We start from the raw sequence: 13,749 nt of genomic DNA, 5'->3' as shown, positions 1-13,749 counted from the left end.
CTTCCTTCCTCTATTCGTCTTTGTATCTTTATTTAACATCCATCCATCCATCTTGCCCATAGTCACTGGGTAGTTTTAAATCTCGCCCCGAGGGAGTCCTCCGGTACTGCAGTGAACACCTGTGTTTGATTATCTGGGCAAAAAAGTGCCACTAATAAGCCTCTGAACAGAGCCCTGGGGGCCTTCAAACCTTGCGGCTTTAATCAGGGCCAGCTGTAGGCTGGGGCTGGCCGCTTCGCTGCCTGATCAAATTGACCTGTCTTGTTTTATGGAGGTGTCAGACTCTGGGCGCCAGTGAGGTGGTGACGTGGGGAGAGGGTTTGTGCTGCTGCTAGGTCAGCATTAGGGGAAATAAGTATAGTTTGTAATGATGTGAGAAGGGTTTTTATAGTGCCAGCTTCAAATGGAGAAATGAACAGAACGCGGGACGCTAGGATAAAGTGTGCAGTGACCAAGCAAGCCCCCAGGAACGGGAGGGCTTTTTGAAGCAAAAGTTTACAAGTGGCAAACTTAGAAACTGCAAGTTTAGCATCACCAGTTAATGGCTTGACCAATGGGCTCAACTCATGGGCTCGCACGTGGAGGTAGTTTGTGTTGTAGAACACATGAAGGACACTAAAGCGAATGTTTTATAACCTCAGTGACGTGATGAATACCCAGAAGCGCTGCAGGGTGAGAAACTTTCACTGAAATGAGTGGGTGGGGATTTTTGGCATATGTGGAAAGTAAAGTGGGTGAACATTCTAATGTACAAGTGATTTGCAGATGTCTCTCTGCTGGTGAGACAGCAGAAATAAGTTCTTAGTCATCAGCATAGTAAGAAAAATGAGAGTTAAGTCGTTAACTGCAGGAAACTGCGGTTCTTAGTCATGGGTTGAGTCACAAGGATAAAACCTGAATTGTCAAGATCAAGAAAAGTGTGAGTAAAGGCTGTGACACACCAGGGCCGATGTTGGGCCATTGATAAGCGCCTGTGGCCGGTGCGTACACGGCCACATGGTAGTGACGGTGCGTTTTAACAGCGGGCGATTCAGGAGAGTATTCTCCGGAAGTGCATTATATGTCTATGAGAGCCGGAAACTACTGGCGATAGCTGGGCGAAGAGGCGAAGTGGGCGGGGGGACGATGTTGATCTGAAAAGATGGATTTTGGACGATGTCGTCTGGCGATCGTCCGGAGAGTCGCCCGCTGTTAAAACGTACTGTGAGGCGCCTGCGTGAGTCGTATACCCTACCCTCAAGCACAATTGGCGTCGGTGTCAAGGGGCGGGGGTGTGTGTGTGTGTGTGTGTGTGTGTGTGTGTGTGTGTGTGGGCGGGGGTGTGTGCGTGCGTGCGTGCGTGCGTGCGTGCGCGCGCGTGCGAGAGAGAGAGAGAGAGAGCGAGAGAGAGATGCATGAACGTGCAGGTTCCAGAGGAGTAGCATGAAAATGCTGATAAGTCTGGGGAAATCTAAATTCAAGATATGGGCTGGAACAGCAGCTGATAAACCTATGCCCATATCAACATCCCAATATGAAGGACCACCCTAAAGTTGGTTAGTTTAGTTTCGTACCTGAATTGTTTATACACCCAGTTTTAGCCCATTCATTGAATTTAGATGTCACCAGACGACAGGCAGTGATCTCTGATCGTCTGATTAATCGTGGCTAAGATTAGGTAAGCTTCTAAGTGATAGAAGGTCCTAATCTCTGATGGTCGATGATAAACCCACAGGGCTGATTGAGTAGTGGACACAGTCAGATTCTGAGAAGCAGTAAAGGGACAGGCTGAGTGTGGGGAGGTCGTCATACTGTAAGCCATGTGCCGAAGCTGAAATGGGCCAGAAGTTAATCCTCCTTTGACCCACTTCAGACTCATCACCAGCAAGCACTTCTATTTTGTGTTGTCATCTTCCATCACCTGCAGTTATGTATTGTATGTTAGTGATGTACAGTACAACTATGAACTGAAACCTCACACACAGATAGAAAAACATATAGATAACCTGATGAAGGGTTGCGTATTGTCCCCAATAAAAAAATCTATTTGCCAGTGTAGAAGAGAGCGTGCAGGAGTACTTTTTTCTGCATTAGTCGACACATGGTCTTCTCCAAAGCACATGTCGATCTGTAGGTGTGCAAACGTTTTGCTCTTTGAATTGTAGCATGTCAAATCATCCCACTGTCACAAATTACACTTCCTGAGTTGTGTATTGATACTGACTCTACTTCAAGTCATACTCTATTTCAACAGGCGCTGAATCTGATTGGCTAATGTGTAAATTGCTGTGTATGTGCACACGCATATGAACAGCAGCATCCACATCCAGTCTCATAACCCAAATATCGAACGTCTTGATCTATTCCCTGTCCTCACCATGTCTCAGGCAGGGATTGCCTTGTTCCACCGTACATCTTCCTCCTCTAAAGCCTCTTCATTCGGCTGTCTGCAGACTCTGTCCATGTGGATTACGTTGAGAATTTTTTTTAGTCAATACGCCTTTCATTTCAGTCTGGGACTTAGAATGAGCCTACTGCCAATCAATTGGGAATGTACTGTGTGCCAGAGAGTCAGCCTTGAATAAGGTAATGAACTAGGTGGCAGACAATGGAGCTGATTAGTGTGGCTCTTTGCGATGGAAAGTAAAAGAACCAAGGTCCATTGGACAGAACTGGCAGAAGGTCAGTCAAACGATCGAGATGAAAAGCGTCTCTCTTTACAGATGAACAAAACTGTCCAAGTCACGCAATCTCAATTTCTCTCTTTCTCCCTTCCACCTTCTGTCTCCTTCTTTCTCACTCTTATTTGAGCAATTGGTGCCTATTTATACATTAAACTCACTTCCCAGGGTATAATGTAGTCATTTTCCAGTCAGCCATTGATTGGCCGGCAGTGCAAGGCTGTGTTAATGAGATGGTGTAAGGATGAGCGCTTCCTAAAGCAGACGTCCTTCTCAGGTTTCTGCCCACGACACCCCAGCCTGACGATATCTCCGTGTTTGTGTATCAGTGTCTCTCTTTGTCTTCCTACTGTCCATCAGTCTTCATCTACCTACCTCTCTTGTTTTGCATTCCACACAATATCCCATCGTCTGCCCACCATCGACAAAACTAACTGGCACGCTGAACCTCTACAGTTACAGTCTTGACCACAATGAAGACATTAAAGGCAATTAGCTGGACTTGTATACAATTCCCCACTCCATATCTATTGTCCCTACTCCCTTCCTCCCTCCCTCCCTCCCTTTCTTCCTTCCTTCCTTCCTCCCTTCCTCTCTCTCAACTTAATTTAAACTCAATTCAAAGGGCCATTATTGACATGGGAAGCATAGGTTTTCATTGCCAAAGCAAGTGTGAAATAAAACAAAAAATAATAAATGTATATACAAAGATATAGATAGGCCTACTCTTCTATTCCTCTCTCACACTGGCCACCCCCTCCATCTTTTATCTGTCCTCTGTTGTGTGTTCGGTGCAGCTAGCAGATTGATTGAAGCGTGTCCCAAGGGGATACAGATGAGGTCTACTTTCAGTCCATACTATGCCCTTCCCTCAGTTTGCTCCCTGCCCACATTCTCACATGACACATTAAACATGCACTCAACCATGTGATGTCACATCAGGAGCTGTAAACAGACCAATTCACATGTGCACAGTCTGCACACACTGTGAGTGTTCGTTTAATCCCTGTACAAATGTAACCAAATGTCATTTGGTTATAATACAGTGCATATATGATTTTGTTGACCCAGAGCCATATAAGGAGAGTTGCGTTACCTCCGTTCACTTCTTCGGGCCAGTCTTCTAAAGAGCCTTCTATTGGTGAATAGTGACAAAGCCCTGAACCAGAAGTTTACGGAATGCGTCACTATTTCGAGTTTACATGAACTATGTGACCGGCGCTGTTTTCTGCCCCCGAGGTGACGCAACCGTCTAAAACAAGGCTCTGCGTTGACCCATTTGACGAGGAATTCTCCTTGTGAATTGGTTGTGTTGATGTTACATAGACAGAGTATAAATCCTCAGTGTTAATTTATCCAGTTGAAAATCTGAGAGCCTTATGGGTCCATTCGGTTCCATTTGTACATGCTCAAAATTAATTGAACACAGATTATTTTACAGGGTAGTAGTGCCTTCATGCAGCTCACTGTATTTCTCTAAGGTTGTACTCTGTTTACCCTGTCGTCATTCTATCTACCCGTCTCTCTTTCTCCCTCAATTTGTCACTCATTCTCTCCATCCTGACTCTCTTTTCTTTCAATTTCCCATCTCTCTGACACTCTCCATCCGCCTTCCCCCATGCATCAGATCGGCACCGAGTGGGACGCGAAAGAGCGCATGTTCCGGAACTTCGGCGGGCTGATGGGAGCCATGGACGAGACGGTGGGCATGCAGAAATGGGGAAAGGGACCCAACGTCACGGTGACAGTGGTGTGGATCGACCCCACCAATGTCATAGCAGCCACCTACGACATCCTGATCGACACCAGTGCCGAGTTCACCCACTACCGACCGCCCCTCAACCAGCCTCTTAGGCCCGGAGTGTGGAGCGTTCGAATCCTGCACCACTGGAGCCCCGTGGCCGAGATGCGTTTCGTCATCGCCCCTCTGGCGTACATCAAACACCAGCCCATACGACAAGGTGAGACATCCCAGTCCAGTCAAGTTTATTTAACCCGTTTCAATCCGGGAAAGCATCTACAAATGTCTTCTAAATCAGTTTTCTGAAAACCGTATGTTGCTATAATAACAGTGGTTCTCACACTTTTTCATGCCAAAATTATACATTATTATGTATTTGGTTCGCGGACCCCCATCTCAAAATATTTTATTCCAGAGACCCCCCAGAAGCAAAGATTTGAGTTACAAATGTTTGCTTTAAAAATATATATATTCAAAGATTTGCACCCATTTTCATGATTTTCCTAAAATAGAAGATCTACAGTACAAGCTCATAGCGCTGCACCCGGTGCCACACTATGAGCTTGTATATCTGCTATTTTTAAATGGCCAGAGTATAAAATAATGGCTATTGCTAAAATCCAGAATGACACAGATGCGTTCCCGGATTGAATGGGTTAGAGACATACAATCCTCAGTGTTCATTTCATTAACACTCAGGATTTTACACTGTTTATAAAGCAGTGGTTCTCAAAGTGGGGTCCACGGGGACTAGGGGTCCTCAGCTAAATCATTGATAGTTAGGAACCAAATGGACCCTTACAGGATCTGTAACTCTGAGAGTTATGGGGGTCCGTGGCCTAATGCATACCATACAGGGTTCCTTGAAATAAAAACGTTTGAGAACCACTGGTATATAAAGCACACATTGGGTTTACTTCTAAGTAAACCCAATGTGATTCATAAAGAGAATTAAAAAATCTAATCATATGCCACAGAGTCACAGAGTAAAAACACACACACGCACACAGAGCAGAATATTCGGAAGATATATATATAACAGAATTTGTGTTATGATCACTTGATCGGAGAGAATGTATTTACTTTGACACCGAGTCAACCATAACAACAACAGCGCAATCATTCTGTGGAACAATCATTGCTATTTTAGGAGTGTAGGTGCGTGCACACAAACACACACACACACACACACACACACACACACACACACACACACACACACACACACACACACACACACACACACACACACACACACACACACACACACACACACACACACACACACACACACACACATATTGTATTTGTAACGTGCTGTTTCTAATCAAGCCTCTGGGCCTCCGTCGGCCCTGGTTGTTTGTCATCTAGTCACCCCTAATAACCCAGCACACTCCTCATTCATCCTAAATAGAGTGTTAAACAACAGCATATTTAAAGGCCTCCAAAAACAATGACAATTAAATCAATCAGCAAGAATGGATAAGGGACAGGACTCCATTGCTTTGTTCCATTGGCAATCAGTTTCCTGTGAAAGTCACATGAGATTTGAAGAGCTGGCTGCAGCATAATCACGTTTCGCTCCGTTTAATAATCTCACTGAGCCAATTTAATTATGAACAGAAACAACAAATAAAGTCCCTACTTATTCCCATTGGCTCTTGTTGGTTGGTTTCTGTTGATCTGGTGTGTGTGTGTGTGTGTGTGTGTGTGTGTGTGTGTGTGTGTGTGTGTGTGTGTGTGTGTGTGTGTGTGTGTGTGTGTGTGTGTGTGTGTGTGTGTGTGTGTGTGTGTGTGTGTGTGTGTGTGTGCGCGCATGCGTGCATGTTCATGAAATATTCATCATGGCTTCATGAACGTTTTTGTTTCTTTACTCTGTTCTCAGTCCACAATCCCTGAGTGGAGAAAGTTGCAGGGTGAATTATTATTAAGAAGACTGTACTTTTTTCCCTTGAACAAATGTTTTTGTTACTCATAGTCATAACTTGCAGTTGCAGTTCAGTGGCAAAATTGTTAATCTCATTTAATTTACATTTCTGACTGGTTCCACATTCTGAAGTATGGGCTCAAATGCAGTGCAGTAGGAGCAGTATTGTAATAATAGTATTTTTTTTCTCAACAGGGCGGTGTGTATTCCAGTTAGTGTGATATTCATAGAACGTGGAAGGGTGTTCGGTGCTATATTTTTTAAAGCGGGACGTGTTTGTGTGTGTGTGTGTGTGTGTGTGTGTGTGTGGGGGGGGGGGGGGGGGGGGGGGCATAATGTCTTTCTTCTTCTTCTCATGCCAGTTTAGTATATTCCAGTGAAATATAATCATTTTATCATTAGATTTCCTTTCGTCTATTGGCATGATTATGGTAGATACATAGATACAACCGTGGGCCCTATTTTTTGTGTCTTAGGTACCAGGTCTTATGACTTAACTTAAGACCTGGAGGTGTGGCCAATGCTGTTTGGCCACTCAAAATAGCGAAACACATTGGCCACGCCTCCAGGTTTTAGTTAAGTCATAAGACCTGCTACTTAAGACGTGCAAAATACAGCCCTCCAGAGTCTGATATGGCTGGCTAGTGTTAGTCTTGATTAATACCCAACTTTGGCCATTCATAAGAAAAAAAAGTTGATAGATTGTTGACAAATGCAAAGAATTTTACTATTCTATTTTTAAGAAATGTAAGGTTTACGGGTGTATTTGGAAATACGCTCTGGGGATCTGCTTTGATTTCAGAGCGCTCTGGTTTTGACTTGATAGAGTGCTCTGATATCAGTTAATTTACAATCGGTTAGCTAGATACTCCATAACAAAATGTTGTAATTTTCATCTTTTAAAATTAAATCAAACGTTAATTCATCCCACGTATAATTACCTGTTTTGTTAGACGTGGATGTGTGTTGAATACTTTCTAGCATACCGAACAAGCTGCAACAATCACATTTTACAATGACTTCCTTTCCTACTTTTATTCCTTTATATTTGTGCCAACTCGTTTACATTTGTGCTGCAAGAGTTGTTGTCTAACATTGTCGCAAGTTCTGCTGTCCCTGAACATTTTTGTACTCTTGACTTGTTAGAATGTTCCTTGTTAGATCTTATCGATTGCACCATCGGAGACACATAATTCGTTCGTCACCGATTTCACTTTAACAGTAGCATATTTTTTCAGGCTGCAGTCAACATTGTGGAAACATTTTTGTTTTGTTCCTTATTCAGCAGCCACAAGGTTGCTCATCCATACTATCCATTATCCACGGCATGCCAGTTTGACAATGTCCTAGCAGTGCGGGCAAACAAATACTACTTCAACAGGTCTGTATAAATGACAAGATTGCATTATAACCTTGGCCGTAATATTTGCATTTTATTAAAAATTGTTTAAAAAAATGGATTTGTTACTGTGGTTGGCTAGAAACTGATTCTCAAACCACATATCAGCACAGTCTATAATGCTCTAGTAGGACTTTGTTTGTTTGTTTTTTATTTGTTTGTTTTTTGCTCCCTGGGAAGAAAAAAATTATATTCAGTCCAGTTAAATATAAAATCTGTTATTTGGCATTCAGTGAGATAAAGCAACACATAATAACATAATAAAAAATGTCAGAGCAGGAACTTAGCCAACAATTTAATTGGTTGTGGGGGTGGTAAGGGACGTGGATATTGAAAGGGGAGCACTAGCCCAAAAAAGGTTGAGAACCACTGCTTTAAATAAACCAGATCCTTTCCACCGCAGTGATACAATAACACCTATGTAGTTACCCTCAATGCCTTAGGTTTAACTGGAGTCTTTATCCATTACGTACTTGAACAGTCTTACAGTATGTTTCTGTGTGTACCCGTGTGTGTGTGTGTGTGTGTGTGTGTGTGTGTGTGTGTGTGTGTGTGTGTGTGTGTGTGTGTGTGTGTGTGTGTGTGTGTGTGTGTGTGTGTACATAATGCATGCTTCGGTCCGTCTATAATTTACTGCTGGGACTGACACCAGGTTTTCCTCCTACATGCATCACCAGTAAAGTTTTATGACGTGGCACTTCACCCGCACTGGCAGCAGCAGATATAAGCGAGCGCACACACACACACACACACACACACACACACACGGTGCCACCGAGGGCTAGCTGGCATCAGCAGGGCATCCCCTGGTCTGGCATAGCACCCAGTGTCTGACTCCATCTTTTGTCACTAGCCCATGAAAAGCGCTGAGGTCTGCTAGTGTCTGGGTGAGAGGCCGGAGCAGACAGCGCTTGTGTACAATAGCCATGCATGCTTAGAAGGGACGGCTAGCACCCGAGTGTGAGCACCTCTGAGGAATTCACAGCTTCACTGGAGCTCAGGGTGGAGAAGGTGTTTAAAAAGTTGGTGTGTGTGTGTGTGTATTTTATCTGTTTCTGAAGAGCAGCTTAGAACTCGCCTTTAATATTTTTATTCTATTAAATTAAATTAAATTAAACGGCAGTATTTCAGTACATCCATTTCTAAGGAGTAAGTATTGCAGCAAATGTATCCCCTCAAAAAAGGGGATTAAAAACCAAAAAAGACCAATCCTGAAAACCAATCAAAACAAATGAGTAACATTTTAAGCTTTTAATAGAGTCAAGACAATCATAATGCAAATCACGTTCCACTTCCTGAAATCTACACTCAATACAATCAAAATTAACTATACCCTGTGTCTTTGCTTTCTTTACCCTGCTTTTTCCCTCGCTCTCTCTTTCTCTGACCCCCCGCCCCCCCCTTTCTGTAGAGGATACATTAAAGCTACATAATGGTCCAGCTAAGAACAGCTACATGGAGCAGAGTTTCCACGGCCTCAACCCAGTGCTCAACATCCCCGTCAACCTGGGCCACGTGGAGAAGGCCAAGAGAAATTCTGCCCTGACGGGTCCGGACCTTGAGCGCTGGCTGGACGGCCTGGTAGGCGAGCTGTGGGAGGCGGCGGACATCTGCACCACAGGCCCCTCTGCCTGCCCTGTCATGCAGGCCTGTCCAAAGACGCCTTGGAGCTCCCTGAGTCCCGACCCCAAGTCCCAGTTGGTGGCGCCACGCGCCGACGGACGCCTCAGGTAGCGACAGAGCCTCCAGCTGGACAGGAGGCCACGGTGTGCAAAAGAGTCACTATTGATTTTATTTATTTATGGGGTTTGCCGCAAGTGGGAGTGGGGTTACTGTTCCCTCTGTGTTACGGGAGAGGAGGGAGACAAACGAAAAGTGGATGTTTTCTTGGTTGATGAGGGTGTCTGATAAGGAAGTGAGGAGACCGGTTTTGTAAACCGAGACCCTCCCATGGGTTCCTCTTTTGAGGGGACTATGCTGGCTTTGCAATTTCCGTTTCTCAATGTATTTATTTTCATCTCATGGCTGAGTTTTACTGTGATCAAAGCGTTGCAATTCTGAGCATCTAGTTTATTGCTGAATGAAGGGGCAATTATGGAGTGAGCTTGTATGGCCCAGCACATGGCATAGAGGTCATTTGAGTGTAAAATTAGATAGTAGACACTGGCACAAGACCAAGCTCGGCTCAAAAAGGCCTTACATGTAGATTGGATTAAATATAAGGACAATGTCTGGTAAAGATTTAATTGACGTGCCTCTTGAGGTTTTTATAACAATAAACAAAACACAATATCCAAGCGTTTAGAGTCACCCAAACAGATGTGTTTTGATATGACTCAAGCACAGTATCAATTAATGCAAATTCCTCAGTATGGATGAAATAATTTTACATAAAACCAGTCACTTTAGCATTGCGTAAACATGTGTCTCTGACCCTTATGGTACTGTACTCTCTGCGTTGTATCATTAGCTAGAGCAGTGGTGCACAAACTGTGGAGTGGGACCTAAACTTGGGTCATGGGATATATCTATTGGGTCATGGAACTGTGCATTAGAATGGAAAGTCAATTAAACGAGTAATTTTAAAAAAAACTTCACAATGTACAGCATTATGTAATTTCTGTTTTAAAACAGATTTTATCATATAGTATATGTTAGATGCATTCTTTAGATGTTAGATGCATCCTTTTAATGGCAGGCTTTGGTGTGCCTTGAAAAACTGTTACAAATAGATTAGTTTGCCTGAAGAAGGCCTCGTTGCACTGAAAAGTTCACTTTTAATTATTAAACGCATGGCTGTTGTCAGCAGTTGAACAAAATTATAATTTCATTATCAGGAATGAACACTAGACCTTGGTTGCATTGATCAATATTCTGGGTCATTGCTGAAAAAGTTTGTGCACGCCTGAGCTAGACTTTATGCTATTGATACATCACAGTAACTACTGAGGGGAAACTCTGCTCAGATTTTATAAAGGAATACATGTCCTTAAGTACAGCACAATTTCAAATGTTTAGTCAGTGCCTGAACAAGATATGGAAATGGCGTGGCTGGGCTAGTCATCCGCCCACTCACTGTGCGTACAAATAGGGCCTTTTCGAAATGGTCCAAAAACATTTTTGGATTTTAGTAGATGTTTAATGTGAGCTTTTTAGGGTTCTAAATTCAGAGAGGATTCACTTTGGGCCATTGGGGATAAATGTTTAAGGATTACCCATAAAAAAAAGTCTTCTTTTATTTATGAAACAAATGCAGATGTTATACTGTTGGTATAGGAAATGAAGATAGATGTGGGCATTCTTCTTGATCTCTTGGTAACATGCCTCAAACTTAAAACAAAAATGTATCTCAAGCTGCACAATTAAATTGTCAATGTTAATTTTTGTCAAATTAACACTGATAGTTTTACTGTGTGGCCATAGAATTGTCAAATTATGTTGTTTCTGATTTTATAGTTTTATTTCTTTTTTCTTTTTTGTGATGACACTTTATGTTGCACAGAGGTATAAAAGAAGTCTCAAAATTGTGTGAATGGAGGTGAGTCGACTGGATCCACGAGTTGCTATTTATTTATAAGTTTATATAAATACAGATATTTTTAGTCAATGACTAAATAACTACCACGCTGCCTTGGCAGCATGATAAATATTTTTTGTAAAGAATGCTGCCTTTATTTACAAAGGCCAATTCCCCAAACGTATACTGTACCTTTTTACAGCCCACACACCTGTGTGTTAGTAAGTGTTGTCCTGTCTCAGTAGATCTTCTTGTTATGGTTTCCTACATGGCTGTTTGCCAAGCGCATTACTGGGGGAAGCTACCCTGACCTATGAGGTCAGGGGTCAGCTACCTAACAACCTCACCAAACAGTGAAGTGAACAAGACTCTTCTCACAGAGAACACCATGGACAAACTCACAAAGAACACCATGGCCCATGTCTGTCCTCACAGAGAATACCATGGAAAAACTTACAAAGAACATCATGGACCATGTCTGTCCTCACAGAGAACATCATGGTCAACTTTTGAAGACAGAAACTGTGCTCTGTGGTGTTCTTCTCAGTTGGAATAGTAGTGAATGGTAATGTGATGATAATGTTCATGCTGTGACAATAATGTACAATTTCAAGTGAATATTATCTTTTATCTTGACTGCAAACAGACGTTATACTGGATCATGTCCAAAGTACCTACTCAATTGTGTCTACATTTCAAGTACCTTTGCTGCCAACAAGACAATCTTTTGAAGTTTCAAAGAACGTAATCTCTGCGTTGCTACTACTATAATACATCCTACAAGAGTTATGGTCAGACCTTTCTTTTAGTTTTGGAACAATATCATTTGAAGCCAATTAAGAGTTCAGTCTGTGATTGTCAACATTTCTTATAGCTGCCACATCAGCAAACTGAATGTTTTAGCAATGGCTAATCATGAATCATTTCTTCACAGTTATCACTTCCTTTTTCTCAATCCTCAACTGTGCTTTTGAAGAAGAGTTATAAAAGGACAATTTGGTTCATTGGCTGGTTTCTGTACCCCAGCAACGTGTTCCACCTTTTATCTTTCAGTGCCACAGAGCTCATAAAAACTATTCACACAGTATGCGTTATTCTGAAGTTCAACGGTCATTTTGAGAAAAGGTGAATTAAATTAATGTAACTCAATGTGAAAGTCCTATTTTATAAAATACAAAAAAATATTAACAATGAAGAAAATGTACATAGATATTTTGTATTGAAAAAAAATGTTTGAAAGGTAATGTACATATAAATACAGTTGTGACAAACTGATGATGACAGTGAATTTAGAGTTTATGAAGTGTCAAAGATTGGGCACAGAGTTAATGGTGTTTAATGATTCAAGTGCATCGCCTGTTTCAATGTTTTGGACAGATCAGTGACAACACCTTGTCATATTCGCCTTTGAGAAAAGAAAAAAAAAGAAACAAAAAAAGATCTCATGCCAGATTGTTGTTGTTCTTGCTGGAATGTAATTGTTGAGCAATGTTGCACAAACGTCTCTGAACTGACGTTTCCCCTTGTGTTTTCTGGGGGGACTCTGTGCCTTAGCTAACTTTTAGAACCTTCTCAGTCCACAACACAAATCCTTCTGTAATCATTTTTGTTTTACCTTTTTATGAGTATGTGAAGGAGCAACAACGCAAGTCTGTCAATGGTACTGTAACACCAAAAAGAGAAGATGTATGCTGTTGTATATATATACGCCGTCTGTCTTATGCTTTTTTTCTTTTTCTTTTTTTCTTTTTTCTTTGGACGGATCATTTTGTTTTAATTGGTTGGCTCATTTTTCTTTTGTCTGACTGCTTTTTGGGAATAAAATTCTCTGGAACAAATCAAATCATTTGTTTTTACTCGAAAACAATGTACATACTGTGCCATGGCCATCTCGTTTCATTTTAGTCTGCCACAGTTGGAGATCATAGGTTATAACCAGAATCAGATAATCATTTACGTTATAATAATATTACTATAACCATCCCCTTTTCCAATCAAGTACTTTCCTGGTGATTGTTAACTGTGGTTAAGCGGACCCCGTTTCCCATTCAATTATCTTCCACAATTACTGCTCCTTCATCCTCATCTCCAACTGAGCAAAGATCTAACAGAGATCCTCATAAGTCCTTCCACCCACGTGATACCACAGTTCCAGAGCCCACTATGCTTTAGGGGATATTAAATCATTTAAATGGAAGAATTCCTCTAAATGGGGCAGTAACAACACATGCTGTACAATTATACAAATGTGTGCAGTTGCAAATAGCCAACACATCAACTCCTACACAGGCTACATACAAAACAAATTACGTTGCTGGTATCACTTAGGCTCTATGCTCATACATGACCTGTAAACAAACGAGTGTGTGTGTGTGTGTGTGTGTGTGTGTGTGTGTGTGTGTGTGTGTGTGTGTGTGTGTGTGTGTGTGTGTGTGTGTGTGTGTGTGTGTGTGTGTGTGTGTGTGTGTGTGTGTGTGTGTGTGTGTGTGTGTGTGTGTGATAGAA

The 13,749-nt window shown here is 42.1% G+C and overlaps 1 protein-coding gene across 1 annotated transcript in view; it reads left to right on the top strand.

The window, feature by feature from the left end:
• The window catches only part of xylt1 (xylosyltransferase I), an 84,564-nt gene extending 71,483 nt beyond the window's left edge, over positions 1 to 13,081 (top strand). The window contains exons 10-11 of the mRNA XM_084078540.1: positions 4,288 to 4,621; positions 9,139 to 13,081. Coding sequence (XP_083934666.1) covers positions 4,288 to 4,621; positions 9,139 to 9,461 — 657 coding nt within the window. The 3' untranslated portion in view covers positions 9,462 to 13,081. The remainder of the gene's footprint in view (positions 1 to 4,287; positions 4,622 to 9,138) is intronic.
• The last annotated feature ends 668 nt before the right edge of the window (positions 13,082 to 13,749 follow it).

Source organism: Gymnoscopelus microlampas (genome assembly GCF_963454915.1).
Source record: "Gymnoscopelus microlampas genome assembly, chromosome: 2".
Lineage (NCBI taxonomy): Eukaryota > Metazoa > Chordata > Actinopteri > Myctophiformes > Myctophidae > Gymnoscopelus > Gymnoscopelus microlampas.
This window is presented reverse-complemented; position numbering and strand designations above follow the sequence as displayed.